This window comes from Monodon monoceros, unplaced genomic scaffold (genome assembly GCF_005190385.1).
Source record: "Monodon monoceros isolate NGI ecotype Baffin Bay Population unplaced genomic scaffold, NGI_Narwhal_1 Super_Scaffold_4, whole genome shotgun sequence".
NCBI lineage: Eukaryota > Metazoa > Chordata > Mammalia > Artiodactyla > Monodontidae > Monodon > Monodon monoceros.
In genome coordinates, this window is record NW_021703781.1 from 2,044,694 (window position 1) to 2,062,269 (window position 17,576).

The following is a 17,576-nucleotide window of genomic DNA, read 5'->3' on the forward strand; positions in this document are numbered from 1 at the left end:
ACGTCGCCAATAAGTGAACCACTTGTCCCTTGAGAAATGGTTTCCACCTTCGCCGCCCAAACCCTGACTCCTTTGCCACTAGAATAACCAGGTCCAGTTTCCACAGTGCTGTCACCTGGGCAAGGAGAGGTGTCTCGTGGCCACATCACACAGGAAGGAACTGGGGTCAAGAAAGGTTCAAGTGTTTGCTTGTCGGGACATCCCTCGACGGCGACCGGACCTCACATGGGTGTCCGGGCTCTTCCTGGAGACCAGCAGACCGGGCACAGGTCTCTGTGCAGGCGAGCACCCTGCTGGGCCGGGGCCAGACGGCGTCAAGAGAAAGCAGAGGGCATGTCTGGTGGGCCTGGAGCCGTGTCTACTGAGCTGTGAGATCATTCCCCTTTCAGCTGGGTGTTTGCCTAAGGTCCCTGGAGGCCTTCAAAGATCACTCTGTTCTGGGCTCCTTGCCAAGGTCCTGGGTCTACTTGCCAAGCAGGTCCACAGGCCCTGGGGTGGGACGGGCCGCGGGGAGGCCAGGGCTGGCGGGGACAGAGCCCCGCTGGCTCCAGTTCCCCGGGTGAAGGGAAGGGGACTCTCACTAATGCAGCCTCTCGCCAGAAAAGGTGGTCGCCGTGGTGATGGATCTACAGGGACCTGTCTTAGCTTAGCATCCGCTTCTAGGGGAGCAATTGCTTTGCTTTTTATTCAGCCAGTGAGCAGTTTTTGAGCCCCTGCTTTGTGCCAGTGCCTGGCTAGAAAGACAAAGACAAAAAACAAAGTCCCCGCCATGAAGGATTGTATAGGTTTCTGGGAATCGGTCCCTCCTTGGGGAGGGAAGGGGTGCAGCTTCAGTGGGCCCTCTGCTCTGGGTGACTGTGGTGGGGAGGGAGGTGCCACTCTTTTCTGGGCACTGATGATGGGCCTGAGTGATGCCGGCCTCTCCGGCTCCTGCTGGGCATGGTTATCAGGGACAGGCTGAGCTGCCCGAGGACCTGGACCCCTCTAAGGACGGGTGCAAAGATCTGTGCTACCCAGGGACTTCCCTGGTGGTCCAGTGGTTGAGAATCTGCCTCCCAGTGCAGGGGATGGGGGTTCGATCCCTGGTCAGGGAACTAAGATCCCACACGCCACGGGGCAACTGAGCCCACGTGCTGCAACTGAGACCCAACGCAGCCAAATAAATATTAAAAATAAAAATTAGGGCTTCCCTGGTGGCACAGTGGTTGAGAGTCCGCCTGCCGATGCAGGGGACGCGGGTTCGTGCCCCGGTCCGAGAAGATCCCACGTGCCGCGGAGCGGCTGGGCCCGTGAGCCATGGCCGCTGAGCCTGCGCGTCCGGAGCCTGTGCTCTGCAACAGGAGAGGCCCAGCAGTGAGAGGCCCGCGTACCGCAAAAAAAAAAAAAAAATTAAAATTGAAAAAAGATCTGTGCTGCCCAGAACAGCAGCCACTGGCCAAACGTGGTGGCTGAAAACTTTAAATAAAATTTAAATCCAGTCCCTCAGTTACATTAGCCACCTTTCAAGTGCTCAGAGCCACCCATGCTGGTGGCAGCTGTATTAGAGCAGACACAGAACACGCTGCTGTTCCTGTAAGGTCTACTGGATATTTTTCCTGCGTGGATAATTGCAACAGAAAGTGGTCCACGCCGGGTGCCCGTGGAGGGAGGGGCCTACACCAGCTGAGGTGGGGGGCATGGGGAAGCCAGTGGAAGAAGGAAGAGCTTCTCCGGAAGCCGCCTCTCTGCTGAGCCACACCTGAGGCTCCCAGCTGTCTCCCAGCAGGACAGAGCCCAGACCTCACCTTGACCTCACCTTGAACGTTGGTGACCCTGGTCTGAGGCCCCTTCCTTCTCCCTGTGTCTCCTCATCCACTCCGTGGCTATGTTTGTACCATCCAGTGGATCGCAAACTGCATCAGAAACCCCTGGAGAGCTTGTTAAAGGACAGATTCCTGGGCTTCCCCCAGTTTCTGATCAGTGAGACAGGGGTGAGGCTGGAGAATTTGCGTTTCTAACAAATTCCTGGATGATGCTGATGCTGTCAGTCTGAGAACCACACTTTGAAAACCATGGATGTGGTCCAAAGAATCACATTCATTGATTCAGTCATTCAACAAATATTTGTTTCATGCTGCCATGGGCATGGTGCTCTTTCTGTATGTGAGCAACCAGGCAAGGTCCCTGTTCTGGGGAGCCTACATTTTCCGGGGGAGAGACAGACAGGAAGCAAACCTGTGTTGGGTGGTGATGAACATTATGAAGAATAAAGCAGGGCAAAGGAAGAGGCCCCACTGACAGATCATGTCTGAGCAGAGACCTAATGGAATATTACTCAGCCATAAAAAGGAACAAAATGGGGTCATTTGTAGAGATGTCGATGGACCTAGAGTCTGTCATACAGCGTGAGGTAAGTCAGAAAGAGAAAAACAAATATTGTATATTAACGCATATATGTGGAATCTAGAAAAAGCGGTACAGATGAACCTATTTGCAGGGCAGGAATAGAAATGCAGACGTAGTGAACGGATGTGTGGACACAGCCGGGGGAAGGGGAGGGTGGGACGAATTGGGAGATTAGGTTTGACATAAATACACTACCATGTGTAAAACAGATAGCTAGTGGGAACCTGCTGTATAGCTTAGGGAGCTCAGCTCTGTGCTCTGTGATGACCCAGATGGGTGGCATGAGGGGTGGGAGTGAGGGAAGTCCCTGAGGGAGGGGATATATGTATACATACAGCTGATTCACTTCATTGTACAGCAGAAACAACATTGTAAAGCTATTATACTCCAATTTTAAAAAAAAAGAAAAGAAAGTGGAGAGCAGGTATGACCCAGCCTTTCTGGCCCCGTTCTTGCTCTGCCCTCAGCTTTTTACTCTGAAACATGAGTCGTGTTAAAAATCAAGGGCACCAGTCTATTCAGTAGCAAGATGCTGAAGACAAATTCGATGGTGTGTGTATGTGTTTCATTCAAAAGAAGCCTGAGACCAACAACTGGGCAGGGTAAGGAGTCCCTAGCGCTAAGGAGGAGGCCACCATCATCCCCTTCCACGTGATGTCTTGGGACCCCCAGTCCCTATGGCTCAGGCTCACTTCCAGTTCCTTTCCCCGCCCATCCCGCTCAGGCCAAAAGGCGCCTGTGCAGGGGTGGGGTGGGCAGAGCGTGGCCTGGGACCTGGGATTCCTTCACATAGGCGTCTGAGTTCCTACTGATGGGGGGGGGGCACAACTGCTACAGCGGGGAGGGGGCCAGACCCGGCCCAGGCTCTACTTGCCTTCTTGTCCTGGGTCCTGTCAGCCTGAACCAATTAGCTGAATGCTCCTTACTTCTCCCCAGCTTTGGGGTCCAGACAGAAGAGTGTCGGTCAACCAACACTTTATCAACCATTGCTGGAAAAATAAACACATGCAATAGAGTCCGGGAGTCAATAGCGGTCCCTTCATAAGTGAGGACGGTTCCTGGGTTCTACCCTCTTATAAACACAAGCCTTCATGATGAAGTGCAGACCAAGTGCCTTTAACACCTAATTTTCCTTTTCAACCTGTGATATCTTTTAGGCCCAACTGTCTCAGGCCTTAAATGGAGTTTCCGATAAGGCAAAAGAAGCCAAGGAGTTTCTAGTTCAGCTGAAGAACATTCTACAGCAGATCCAGGTGAGCATAGCTCCGGCTGGGAGGGGAGTCCCTGCAGGAGGTACGTGAAGCTTAGCAGAGGAGAGGAAAGGCCCCGTGGCAGGCGCTTTTCCGTGCTGAACATGAGAAGGCCTAGTTGTCCCACTGCACAGCCTCCGATGTTGCGGACATCACCCACTCGATCCACTGACACCCCTGTGACGTCTGATAGGAAAGGGATTTTGCATGAACTCAGAGAGAATTCTAGAAAGAGAACTGGGCAGAAATAATGCAGCTCTCTGCGTGGCCACGTAGCCCTAGGCGGTATCTGTATACGGTGCTTTTGTACCAACGCGTCAAAATATAAAAGCATCATTTACTAAACAAATGTATTTACTGAGCACCCATGCTGTGTCACATACAAGCCCGACGCAGATCAGTAAGGGACAGCCTCTGTCCCCAGGAGCTTTGTCTGGCGGGGAGACAGCGTATAAACAAACGCACGCGTAGAGGAACTTTCACACAGATCACGAACCGTAGAGCATTCCGGTGTCCGGATGGGAAAAAGGACTGAGGGCACAGAATTCGGCTGCCAGGCGTCTCCTGTCCTGGCTCTGATGTTTCAGGGACACCGGAGGTATCCATGTGGTGGGGCAGCTGTAACAAGGTACCATCGATTGAGTGGCTTCAACAACAGTAACTTACTTTCTCATAGCTCTGGAGGCTGGAAGTCCAAGATCAAGGTGTCAGCAGGGATGGCTCCTCCCAGGGCCTCTCTCCTGGGTGTACAGATGGCCATCTTCTCCCTGTGTCCTCACACCGTCCTCCCTCTGTGTGTGTCTGTGTCCTGATCTCCTCTTGTAAGGATGCCAGTCGGACTGGATCAGGGCCCAGCCTGATGACCTCATTTAACTTACTTCTTTCAAGGCCCTGTCTCCAAACACAGCCCCATTCTGAGGTCCTGGGGGTTAGGACTTCAAATAGGCACTGGGGGCAGGGGTGGGAGACAACACCACCAGCCCGTGACACGAGGTCTGAATCCAGGCTGACCTGAGTGATGTTGAAAGATTTTTTGTTTTTTTTGTTTAAACTGAGAGAGTCCGATCCTACAGCAAGAACAGTGGGTTTTGTTTGTTTTACTGTTTTCTGATTAGAGAAAGCAAAAGTATGTTATAGAAATTTTGAAAAGTAGAGAGTAACAGACAGAAGTAAGAAAAGTTCACCAATATCTCAGCCCCTGAGGTGACGCCCTCGCCGTTTTGACACGTTGCTCCACTGCCTTACACACACACATGCACGTGCGGTGTGCGGTTACGCTGCACACGCTTGCAGCTGCTCTTCTTCTTCTTCGGTCTCTCTCACGAGCTTTTCCCGTGACATTGAAAACCCTCACAAACCCTCATGGTTTGGATGACTCTGAATATTCACTCCATCCTATAGATGTGCTGAGACTCACATGTGCACTGTTTCCAGTTCAATAACGGGACAGCTTACCCCAGGACGAGCTTGCTGGTGTGCCCCTGTGTCTCTCGTGCTGGCCACGTTTCCGAGTGTCTTCTCCCTAAAGCTCTGTGCATCCCGCAGGAGAACGGCCTGGACCACGAGGCCTGCCTGGTGGCTCAGTGTGACGCGCTGGTTGATGCTCTAACCCGGCAGAAAGCCAAGCTGCTTACCAAGATTACCAAAGAGAGGGAGAACAAGCTGAAGGTGGGTCCCCGGGTGGCCGATGCCCTCGGTCCCATCACGGCCTCCGAGCCGAGCTCGGGGGAGCACGCAGTGTAGGCTCTGGGTCAGTGTTAGTTGAGTGAACAAACGAATGAATGAATGAACGAACGAACGAATGAATGAACAAATGAAGGAATGAACAAACGAATGAATGAACGAACGAATGAATGAATGAACGAATTAATGAATGAACAAACGAACGAATGAATGAATGAACGAACGAATGAATAAACGAACGAACGAATGAATGAATGGGGAGAGGAAGGGCTGAGCAAGTTGGCCCGGGACCTACTTACACTCGTGTCACTTTCCCTGAAGCAATCAGCACCCCTGCTCTCCCTCCAAAGCTGGAGGGAGATGCCTGAATCCTGCTGTTTTCAGTCAGAAGGCCACTCTCTCCCATCTTCTCCCGGCCCCTGTTTTCTGTCGAAGGGACACTGCCTGTTCTCATCTTGCAGAGCAGAGGTGGCCACGGCGGGTGACAAGGCTCCGGCTCTCCCCCTTCTTCGGGCTTTCTGATGTCTGGTGCTCGCAGTGGTCAGCAGGGACACCACAGCCAGTGGCCACTGCGGCAGGGGGAGGCTTCCCCCCACTCGGCACTGGGTCCCCGGGCCAGGCAGGTGCCCCGTGAACACCCTGCCTTGACAGAAACTACTCACCTCATTGTCTGGGCTCGATCTATTCTACAGACATTTCCCAACTGAATCAGGAAGTGTTACTTTCAAGGAAAGAAGGAGTGTGTGTTGGGGATGATCCATGGTTTACATGCAAAGCAGCCGAGCCCCTTGAGTTTCCACCCAACGAGTGAGACTGGGGCGCCGGTCACTAGGAGGGTTTCAGAGGGTGCACGTTCTCTGCTTTTCTATCCAGAGTTCAGGAAGTTTGCTCTGTTGGGTGTGGCGACCCTGCTTGTTGGGAAGTGGGTCCATTTACCGCCCACGTAACGAGGGCACGTGGAGCTCAGGAACACAGCAGCAGCAGGAGAGGGTGCAAGGCAGCCGGGACCCATGCCGCTTGCCGCTGCAGCCGGGCTGCTGTTCCTCGATGAGACAGTTACTAGGGACACTTCTCGTGGCAGATGGTTTGGGACCAGATCAGTCACTGCACGCTGAAGCTGCGCCAGTCCACGGGGCTGATGGAGTACTGCCTGGAGGTGATCAAGGAGAACGACCCGTCCGGGTTTCTGCAGGTGAGCGGGCTGGGCATCGTTCCTCCAAATCCACTGCCATGCCCCAGACTAGCTGAGGTTCTAGGAAGGTCCCTCCCAGCGGCTTGGAGTGGAGCAGAATCTCCTGTGCTCAGCGATTCCAGAAGACCTAGGTTCTCATCTTAGCTCTGCGTCTCACTAGCTGTGACCCTGGCTCTGTGTCATCCTTAAATGAGGAGATCAAACATCATAATCCCTAGGGCTGAAATGCCGTGCTTTCGTGCCTCGACTTGAAACCCCAGTTCAACATTTTCCCCACAGATGAGAAAAGACAGTCTTTGCCAATCAAGCTGGAAAGATTGCACAGGACGAAGTGAGTCAGAAGAATCCACATGACCCGTTCCCTCAGGGTGCGGAGTCCTGCAGGTCTGGGCACGTGACCGCTGCCTGCAAAGCCAGTGCAGCCTTGCTGGGCATCCTTCCAGCAGCCAGTCTGACTCGGGGTCACGAGCACCTCTTGGGATCATGTGTGCAATTCAGACGGAAGCTCTGTCCTCCGTCTCTGGGGAACATGGTGAATCTCCTGGACTGGTCCCCAGCAAGGGTGCATGGGGTCATGGCTCTACAGGGACACGTGCAAATGTCTGAATGAGCAGGACTTGCCAGCAGAGGGGAACAGAGCTGTGGGTTTCATGCAGTGGGAGTTTGGAGCAGAAGCTGCAACACAACGTGGAGGAAACACAGTGGGAGGGAGGGAGCTTCACGCTCCTGGGGATGAAGGAGCTGCTTTCAGACCCTGGGACAAACCACTAGTATGTTTCAATTTGCAAAGTGCTAGATCCAGCAAAAGAGGTAGAGTGAAGACTGTTTTTCTATATTTTAAAAGTACTGGGCTTCCCTGGTGGCGCAGTGGTTGAGAGTCCGCCTGCCCTTGCAGGGGACGCGGGTTCGTGCTCCGGTCCGGGTAGATCCCACATTGCCGCGGAGCGGCTGGGCCCGTGAGCCATGGCCGCAGAGCCTGCGCGTCCGGAGCCTGTGCTCCGCAAGGGGAGAGGCCACAGCAGTGAGAGGCCCGCGTACCGCAAAAAAAAAAAAAGTACTGGACTTCCCTAGTGGTCCGCTGGTTAGAACTCCGCGCTTCCACTGCAGGGGGCGTGGTTTTGATCCCTGGTCGGGAAAGACCACGCATGACGTGCAGTGCGGCCAAAATAAATAAATAAAGTAAAAAAATTCTTTTAAAAAGTATCATTTGCTTCACAAAAGGGTTTAGCCTGAAACAGCAAGTGCTTCTTTACGTTTAACATGACGAAGCTGTTAAAAGATGATCTCTGCCAGGGCTTGAGTGGCCGTGCTTAGCCACCGCAGCCCCCTGAGCCCACAAAGTCCCTGTCCCTTCCTTACCCCCTGCTACGCTATTTTCCCTTTGCACGTGGAAACCCTAAACTCTGTGCTTCCTTTAAGATCTCGGACGCCCTGATCAAGCGTGTCCAGGTGTCTCAAGAGCAGTGGGTCAAAGGTGCCCTGGAGCCGAAGGTGTCTGCAGAGTTTGATCTGACCTTGGACAGCGGGCCACTGCTGCAGGCCATCCACCAGCTGGACTTCATTCAGATGAAATGTAGGGGTGAGCCGTGGTTGGCCCAGTTCAGGTGATGCTTCTTCTGGAAGAGGCGTCCACTCTGCAGCGCAGCTTAGTGCCATCGGGAGACTTGTGACACTGCTGTGACCCAGAGTGGGAGGGAGGGACGCCTGAGTCACAGACCTGGGTTCAGATCCCAGCTCAGCGACCCTCGAGCTGGGTGACCTCTGTGGGTAGCACCCAGCCTGGGCCAACCTTTTCCCGTTTGTGAAAGAGGATCATTTGTTCATTCAGAGACACCTGTCGAGTGTCTACCACGTGCCAGGCACCATCCCAGGTGCTCAGGACACAGCCGTGAGCAAGTGTACAGACTCCCTCACTAGACGGAGCTGGTATTTAGAGAAAGAAACAGATAACACGTCGCTAATACGACACGACAGGTAGTGTAACGCAAACTGATAATGGCAGGGGGGACAGACAAGGTGCCTTTTGAGAAGGGGCATTAGTAGACATGGGTGTTGGGGGGAGATGTTTTGAGGTGAGGAGGAAAGAGATGTCAGGTAAGGGAAGAACATTCCAGAAGGCCGAGGGGTGGTGAGTGCAAAGGCCCCGAGGCAGGTATAAGTGTTCTGTGTTCCAAGAAGAGCGAGAAGGTCAGAGGTGAGAGCAGACGGGAGAAGGTGGTGGATCGTAGCGGTGAGTTCAGAGACCCAAGGGGGACACGAGCTAAGGGTTAAGTAAAGTTTGCATAACTTTCCCCAGGTTACAAAATTAGCAAGTGACGTCCCCCTGCCTCTCCAGAGACGTTAAGGGTACATTCAGGAGGGGGAATGAAGCTCTTTGGTTTTTTTAGACCAATATATCCAAGGGCTGAGTGCCACACCTACAGAATCTGTGAACTCAGGAAAATCCTTACTTGCAAAATGCGTGGCCATTTTTAAACCAGAGACACCCAGTCTCTTGTGCATCTCTGTGCTTTCTCCCATACTCAGTTTGCACCTCCCGATCTCACCTTAATCGAAATTATGATACACTTGACTCAAATCCCTAATTCCACGGGTTGACTGCCTGATACTGTAAGATGGCCTCTCCTTCCGGGATCCAGTTCCTTGGGCCTTTAAAATGCTTCCACACAAAGGTTTCAGTGGGTCTTTGCATTTTGCCCTTCCCCGCCCCCTTGCTGCCCTGTGCAGAGGGTCTGCAGAGGCCGGGCTGCAAGTCCTCGCCAGCTGCTCATGGGGCCGAGTCAAAACCAGTGATTCTTAGTGGGCAGGTAGGCAAGGGGCAGCTCTTCCTCAGGGCTCCAGACCCAGAGGGGTGGAGGCACCTGCCAGGCCTCTCCCTGCCCCAGATCCCAGGACCCCCATCCAGGGTTGAGAAGCACACTGAGCTGTGCCCACGAGCAGCCAGGAGTGACGCAGGGTGGCCACCTTTCCTCCTGGGGTGCGGCCGGGCCACGCGGCCTCCCTGTGCCCTGCAGGGGTTTGTGCACTAAAGCCCACCTGTCCCCGTCACAGTGCCACCCGTGCCCCTGCTGCAGCTGGAGAAGTGCTGCACCCGGAACAACAGCGTCACGCTGGCCTGGAGGACGCCGCCCTTCACCCACAGCACCGTGGACGGCTACATCCTGGAGCTGGACGACGGAGACGGGGGCCAGTTCCGGGTGAGGCCCCGCTGCTTGCCGGGGGGAACTTGCGCTGTCCCAGCCTCTGCACCAGCCCAGGGGGCTGCCCTTAGCTCTGATGCCACCAGCGAGGGCATCGGCCCCCAGGACGCAGAGCAAGTGGGCCTGGGCTCATGGGATGTGGGGCTTCTCTACCGAGGGCTGGGTCTGGGCAGGCAGAGGCGGCGGCCACAGAAAGTTCTGGATGGTTTTTCTGTGAAGACTGACACAGGTCGGAGGCCGAGGTAGAGCTCCGAAAAGGTGTCCCCTGCGGTACCCACTTCCCAGTCGGCCCAGCAGCGCAGTGGTATCTGGCGAGCACCCTCCCACCCAGCACCCTGAAGCCTCTCCCCACCCCCTCGAGGTTCCTTCACACCTGCCTTGCCCAGTTCAGTGATTAGTTCACCTGGCAAGGTGGGAAGACACCTGAGAAATGTTTGTTGGGTTGGGGTGACCGTCTACGTTCATGTCCCAAATGATGAAATCTGTGTGGACAGTAAATATGCTTAGCGAGTCACAAGTGCGTCTTCTAGTCTCGGCCCGTGGTAGCAAACCTGGACGGCTCCCTCCCCAAGCCAGCGCCCTAACACATCTCTACTGCGAGACGGCACACAGTGAAGTTCAGGCTCCCGTCCAGTCGTCGTGTTGACAGGCACACCAGGGAGTACAAACTCTGGGTCTGCTGAGAGCTCCACCTTTCTGTCCCCGAGAGACTAAATAAAGACTCGTTCTAACAAACCAGCGCAGTCATAACAATTCTCATACTTCTTCTCCTGGGAAGTGGCACCCATTCAACGTCTCTTGCCAACGGTCAATATTCTCTTTGTTTCCCTCAACTGGATTGATGCCTATGTCTTGTCTTTTCTTGTTTCAAGAATTTCAGAGTTGGGGAAATCACTGCAGTACTCCCTTGGGAATAATTGAGTCCCTGGGGATATGGGCTCTTTAGTGAGAAGCTGAGGTTGCTTTGGCCAGGAATAGTGGGTCATACACCGGGTCCAGAACCTCAGCCGTTCCGGTCGTGCAAATGAGCTAGGAACTGACAGAGCTCCCTGACTAACCAGAAACCGGGAGGAGAGCTTATGGTTTTGAAACGGGAAGAAAGAGGAGACTGTTTGAGATATTAAAAGAAGCAGCCAGGACTTCCCTGGTGGCGCAGTGGTTAAGGATCCGCCTGCCAATGCAGGGGACACGGGTTCGAGCCCTGATCCGGGAAGATCCCACATGCTGTGGAGCAACTAAGCCCTCTAGAGCCTGCGAGCCACACTCCTGAGCCCGCGTGCCACAACTACTGAAGTCCGCACACCTAGAGCCCGTGCCCCACAATAAGAGAAGCCACTGCAATGAGAAGCCCGCGCACCGCAACGGAGAGTAGCCCCCGCTCGCCACAACTAGAGAAAGCCCGCACGCTGCAACGAAGACCCAATGCGGCCAAAACTAAATATAAAATAAATAAATAAATAAATCTTTAAAAAATAAAAATAAAAGAAGCAGCCACAGGGCTGAACTGAAGATAGCTTCTCCCCTTTGAAGCATGACCACTAACAAAAGCTCCACCCAAGGGCTAGAATTTATGAGAAACCATGTGTTATAGTGGGAAAAGCGTGGACTCTGAATGCAGACAGACCTGGATTTGAACGCTGGCTTCTAAATGGATTAACTGTGATCTTGGGCAAGTTGCCTACCTTCTCTGAGTATCCTTGTGAATAAAATAATGAAAATAATAGCAATGTCCCAGGGTAGTATAAGGATTAAGATGTCTTATACAGGGACTTTCCTGGCAGTCCGGTGGGTAAGACTCCGTGCTCCCAGTGCAGGGGTCCTGGGTTCAATCCTTAGATCCTGCATGCATGCCGCAACTAAGAAGTCCGCAGGCCGCAACGAAGACCCTGCTGCAGCCAAAATAATAATAACATAAATAAATAAACATTTTTTGAAAAGATGCCGTATACAATGCCTGGCACACAGCTACTATTATCAATAACTTGGAAAAACAAATGAAGAGAAACACCCCTAAGTAATCAAGCAGGTGTTTTAGACTAAGCTGAATGTAATGCCATAGGTGAGGTGTAAGGCTATGCATTTGGGGGAAGTTAATAGGACAGAGTAAGTTTGAAGTAAACGGGAAACAAAGTAAATGTTCTAGAAAAGGATCTTTGGGGGCCGATGCAGAAATGTCCCACCCTCTGGGGAGGCCAGGAAAAAAGCAGCTCCAGGAGTCCCAAAAGGAGGAGGAAGGTGGCAGCCTCAGCAGTGGGAGAAGCGGGGAAGGAGGTGGAGTGCCGGTCTTACTCCAGAAATGGCCAAATCAACTTGAACCACCTGCGCCTGGCCACGCCCTTCCTCCATCTGCTTTTTCCCATCATGTGTGATGACCCTTCCCTTTCAAATATCTTTTGTTTTGTTTATTTAGATGCTTAGCCCATGTTTTTTCTAACTTAATTTCCCACTGGAAACCAATAATCCCCTCTTACTCCAATCGAGAAGGAAGTGGGGTTTTCAGCAGCCCCACTCCCGGGCTCCGGAGTTCTGTCCGTCCGGCCTCTCCTCTGCGGAGGCAGGACGGTCTCGGGCAGCATCCCGGCTACCGCGCCTCATACCTTCGCAGGAGAGGGCCCATCAGCCAATAGGAAGAGTTTGTGTCCAACTTGGACGTGGCCTGAGACTCGGCCACCACGTGTCCAAAATCTCCTTATTAATAACTCTTTGGGGATGCTAGCACTCTTGATGTCACTGTGCGGCTAAGAGAAATTTTCCACATAACAGAGGCGCCTGACGAGCCGTCTGGGTCTCTTCCAGGAGGTGTACGTCGGCAAGGAGACCCTGTGCACCATCGACGGCCTTCACTTCAACAGCACCTACAATGCCAGGGTCAAGGCTTTCAACTCCTCTGGCGTCGGGCCCTACAGTAAGACCGTCGTCCTGCAGACGTCCGACGGTGAGCCCTGGGGTGTCTCGGGGGAAACAGATTCAGGCCCAACCCACACAGACGGGCAGACAGACAAGGGAAATCTGTGAGCTGCTCATGAGGGAGCGTGAGGGAGTGGCAGAAACAGGTGAGTCTGTCTCTTCCAGCCCCGCCCCTGCTCCGCTCACCTGGCTCCATATGCCTCACCTCCCTGCCCCCCAGCCACGAAGGAAAGAGACACTCCTTCACCCCATTTGCTGGAGCTGGGAAGGGAAGCTAGGAGTTGAGAGGCACAGGGAGGCTAAACTCCCACTTTCGAGGGGCCGAGAGCGGGTAGGATGGTCCCAGAGAAGAGAAGGCAGGCGGCTGCCAGAGAGGAACCTACCCCCTCGAATACCCAGCGCGAGAGCTCAGATCTGAGGCGTGCCCACCGCGCTTCATCCTTTCAGGTTTCAGGCAACAAGAGCACGTCGGCGTTCCGCGGGATTTTGATCATCTGAGTCCTTAGCGTCGAGGGATGATGTAGGGGGTCCCAGGACGGTGCCAGCCCTGTGTTTAGTGTCATTGTTTATCCTAGCACGTCCTCTGGGGAACACGTGACGGCCTGGACTGTCTCCCAGGGACAGGAGCAGATGACCCTTCCCCCCCCCCAGATGGGTTCACCAGCTGTGTGCCCACGGGGGCCCTCGCCTGCCAGCGGGCTGTGAAGCGGAGCCTGGAGCTCTGGGGCTTTGGTGACCTCACTTCACCTCTCTGCGTCTCAAATCCCCCTCCCACGAGGTGGGGTCTGGATATCTACTCCCCCTCACTCATAACAGTGCCCGAAGCGTGCAGAAGGGGCTTAGAAACCAAGATTCCACGAAAGCATTCAGACTGGGGGCCTGAATGTCTGTGTTCCTTGGCAAGGTTGGGTTCATGGGATTGGGATCTTGGATGAACACAGAGGAGGGAACGTGAGTGTGTGTGTGTGTGTGTGTGTGTGTGTGTGTGTGTGAGAGAATCGCACAGGGAAGAACATTCGACACCTGGTGCCCGCTTCCTGAGAGATGCCAGTGGGTCTGTGTCTCCGAGCCCAGGTCACAGGCTGCCACTCACCCTGCGCCTCTTGCCCCTTCCTTTGCAGTGGCCTGGTTCACGTTTGACCCCAACTCTGGGCACCGGGACATCATTTTATCCAACGACAACCAGACTGCCACCTGCAGCAGCTACGATGACCGGGTGGTGCTGGGCACGGCGGCCTTCTCCAAGGGCGTGCATTACTGGGAGCTGCACGTGGACCGCTACGACAACCACCCAGACCCCGCCTTCGGGGTGGCCAGGGCCAGTGTGGGCAAGGACATGATGCTGGGCAAGGACGACAAGGCCTGGGCCATGTACGTGGACAGCAACCGCAGCTGGTTCATGCACTGCAGCTCCCACACCAACAGGTGCGTGAGCGCCCGGCCTCCCTGTCGCGGGGCTTAGGGATGAGAGCCCTCCTGCTGTTCCCACGTTCCGGGGTCGGGAATGGCGGGCGGTGTTTTAGACCACTTTGGCGTCCAGCTTCCAGGGAGAAGCGAGCGCTGGCCCGCAGCGCAGAGGGGGGATCGGACAGAGTCTAGAGCACAGCAGAGCCAGCGGGTGTGCAGGCCGCTCAGCGAGCCCGGCGCCTGGGTTCCACCGCCCCTCCGCTCTGCTTTCCTCCACACCCGTCAGCCCAGCAGGGCTGTGAATCGGCCCGGCGGGAGGTGTGGCACCCTTGGGGCGCTCCTTGCTGGTGGCTCTGTCCGGGCACCCCCAGCACTGCCTCACCCTGAGCCCGGCCCTGGCAGTGGTGTCACCAGGCTGGACACGGGAAACTCCCATGCTGGGGGGACGGGCCCTCTGGGGCTGCCCTGGCCAAGGAACCCACAAGTGGAGGGTTGTGACCCTCAGAGCTGCCTGCTTGCTGTGGGGTTTCCTCCCCAGTCTGCTGAGGGCCTTCTCCCCAGCGGGCAGAGGCGAGGGGCCCCGAGAGGCCGACCTCCCTGCACGCCAGCGCTGGGCAAGGTCAGCTCTGGGGGCTCTCGGTGCTCTGGGCCCACCTGCAGCTCTGCAAATGGCCCCAGGGGTCCTGGTCTGGGGCAGGGACTTGCCTGAGGATCCTCGGGGCGGGGTGGGGGGGGGTGGAGGCCGATCGGATCCTCCCACCTGCCTTTTCACTGGTAGTGACCGTCTCTCCAGAGGCAGCTCTGCGCGGGCGCTGCAGACTGCCTGCTCACAGACCGCGCAGGGGCCGAGTCTGGGCCCAGCAGCTCCGTCTCTACTTGCTTAGGCCACGCAGGCGCCCAGATACACTGGGACGGGCGTAACAAGAGAGAGCAGGTGCGGAGCTTTCTTTGTGCCCCATGCTGTGGGAAGCCCCTGGCTCCTACGGTTCCGTCTGGGCCCTGGGAAAGTGCGACTGTGATCGCCATTTTGCAGATTATGAGATTGGGGCGTAAGGCTGATGCTCAAGTCACAGGACTCATTAGAGGCCGTGTCAGGGTTTAACTCAGGATGCCGGCTCCAGTTCCGGGGGGCAGGGGCGGGGCGGAGCGGAGCGGTCGGGGCTGGGCCGGGGGACCCCGGGGGAGGCTGCCGCTTGGGCGGGTCATTACCGCCACCTGGTGGTCAGCATCTGAACAGCACCAACAGGCCCGCTGCCAGTTCCCTTCCCCACCGGCGGGCTCCTGCCCTGGGGGGCCCGGCTCACCCTCCGGGAAACCTGCCCTCTGAAAACACCCAGCGAGCGCTGCTCGCCGTTTCCCGTGCTCCCAGCCCACCATCAGCCTCCAGCTGACCAGCTCATTCCCAGTCAGGAAAGGACAAGGATGGTTTGGTGATCCGAGCAGAGCAGCCAGTGGCAAGGCCGGCCGACCTCAGCCCCAGCCAAGGGAGGGGACGGTCCGACGGCCTCGGCCCGCCCGCCCCGGTGCTGCCCGCCTAAGGACCGGCCCCGCCCGGTGGAGGCGAATCCCAGCCACCACGAAATGGAGCCTCGCAGCAGGTGTCAGGAGCGTCACGACGCACGCCCTGTGCCCCGCCGCGGGTCACCGTGGGATGGCCAGCGCCCTGCCCCGCCGCGGGGGCTGTGTTTTTAGGCGAGGGTACCCGGCGTGCGTCGTGACGCACGTGCGTCTGCCCCCCACCCCATATACCTCCCGTCCTCACCTACGTGTCGGGCTCCTCTTCCCAGGACGGAAGGCGGCGTGTGCAAGGGGGCCACCGTGGGCGTGCTACTGGACCTGAACGAGCACACCCTGACCTTCTTCATTAACGGGCAGCAGCAGGGCCCTACGGCCTTCAGCCACGTGGACGGGGTCTTCATGCCGGCCCTCAGCCTCAACCGCAACGTGCAGGTACCGCGCACCCTCCAGGTCAGGGCCCGTCTGCCGCCCCCGGCCCCGGCCCCGCTGCCCGTGGGCCTCCAAAGTGCGCCGGGCAAAGGGGGCTCTAAAGAAGCCGTCCGCGGTGCCGTCCAGGCAGGGAGCTTACCCACCGGCCCACCTGGGCATCCCCTGGAGACGGTCCTCTCCGGCATGATGTTTTCTTGCTTGTCCGCTTGAAAGGAGCAGAGGCTGTAGGTGGCAGCTTCGGGGCGGGGTGTGAAGGGGACGGGTGACAGGCAGGGTGGAGAGGGCCAGGGAGGGTGGAGGAGGGAGGCAAGTCCTTCTTCCATGTTCTGGGAGAGAGGAAGGTCGGTGCCCCTGCCCGGCGTGGGCCCCGATGGCCCGGGGTGTGCCGGGCCTCCACGTGGCTTTCCCCCGAGAGGAGAGACCGAACTGAGGCGGGACCTCTCCTAAGGGTTCCCTCTCACCCTCCCTGTCCCTCTGGCTCCTGCGTGAAGCAGGCAGCCCCTCAGGGCCAGGCCCAGTCCTGGGGGCTGCGGGGGTACCGCCGGCCCAGGAGGCCCGACACACCCAGAGGCAAAATGGGAGCCCGGTGAGGGTGTGAGGGAAGCTTGGAGAGTAGCGTGGAGCAGGGTGCCAGCCTTTGTTCCTGGCACACTGCTCCTCCGCCCGGGAGGTATATGGGGTGGGGGGCAGAGGCCTGCTTTGCGGTGCCCACTGACCCTGAATATTGTCACTTACTGATTGATTTGTATCTCCAGTCCTTGCAAAAGGGCTTTGAGGCAGCCTGAAATATGGGCTGTTCTTCCACAGGGTTCATAGAACAGATGTAGGAGAGGAAAGAGGGCCATGGAAAGAAAGCAGAAACGCATGTAAACCCAGAGCCCCAGTCCCCCGACTGTAAGAGAGCATCAGCCTTGCCGGGGCTCCTGGCAGTGGGGGCGGCGTGAAAGAGGCAACGACCAGCTCCTGGGGCAGACTCCCGGGCCTGATGTCAGTGAGGCCGAGCATGATAAACAGCTGACTCCACAGCACAGAGAAGGCGGGCTGCTGCCCGTGGGGATCCCGGAGCAGAGGGCGGCACAGCTGCTGAGCTGTCTGCGCTCAGGGTTCACGGGCAGCAGCTCCCGCCCTCGCTCACCGCATCTTCTTTTCCAGGTCACCCTGCACACGGGATTGGAAGTGCCAACCAACCTGGGACGGCCAAAGCTGCCGGGCAACTAGCCTCCTAGGCCCTGCTTTGCACGGCTGTCCCTCACTGCACTCACATAACCCCCAGGGCAGCACAGCCACATCTTGGGTGCAGCCCAGCAGCCACGGAGCATCTTAGAGACCCGCTTTCTTTGGGGGACGGAGAACGATCTGCAGGCTGTGCGCACGGAGGCCCCAGTCAATGGTGAACACGGGAGTGTGTTTCCCCTCGTTCCACCGGCCGTTACAAATACGAAGAGGGACCTTTCTCAAGGGAGCAAGGAAGTGTTCGGGGTTTCATTTTGTTTCCTGCCTTCCGATTTAGAAGCTTGTCTTTTTGGGGGGCAAGAGGAGAGCAGGCTCTGAGACGTGAATCCTGAGAGCAGGAGGCGGCGGTGGGGGGGGAGCGCTCGGGAATCT

The 17,576-nt window shown here is 56.4% G+C and overlaps 1 protein-coding gene across 3 annotated transcripts in view; it reads left to right on the forward strand.

Moving 5' to 3' along the window:
* The window catches only part of TRIM67 (tripartite motif containing 67), a 47,379-nt gene extending 30,190 nt beyond the window's left edge, over nt 1-17,189 (forward strand). For 2 of the 3 annotated variants that reach the window (XM_029200940.1, XM_029200941.1), the window contains 9 exons: nt 3,543-3,638; nt 5,181-5,303; nt 6,400-6,510; nt 7,930-8,089; nt 9,562-9,707; nt 12,507-12,645; nt 13,739-14,042; nt 15,812-15,974; nt 17,124-17,189. In XM_029200940.1, the coding sequence (XP_029056773.1) occupies nt 3,543-3,638; nt 5,181-5,303; nt 6,400-6,510; nt 7,930-8,089; nt 9,562-9,707; nt 12,507-12,645; nt 13,739-14,042; nt 15,812-15,974; nt 17,124-17,189 (1,308 nt within the window). Of the gene's footprint in view, nt 1-3,542; nt 3,639-5,180; nt 5,304-6,399; nt 6,511-7,929; nt 8,090-9,561; nt 9,708-12,506; nt 12,646-13,738; nt 14,043-15,811; nt 16,182-17,123 lie in introns of those variants that run through there. The other variant, XM_029200938.1, reaches the window with a different exon arrangement.
* Nucleotides 17,190-17,576: the final 387 nt, after the last annotated feature.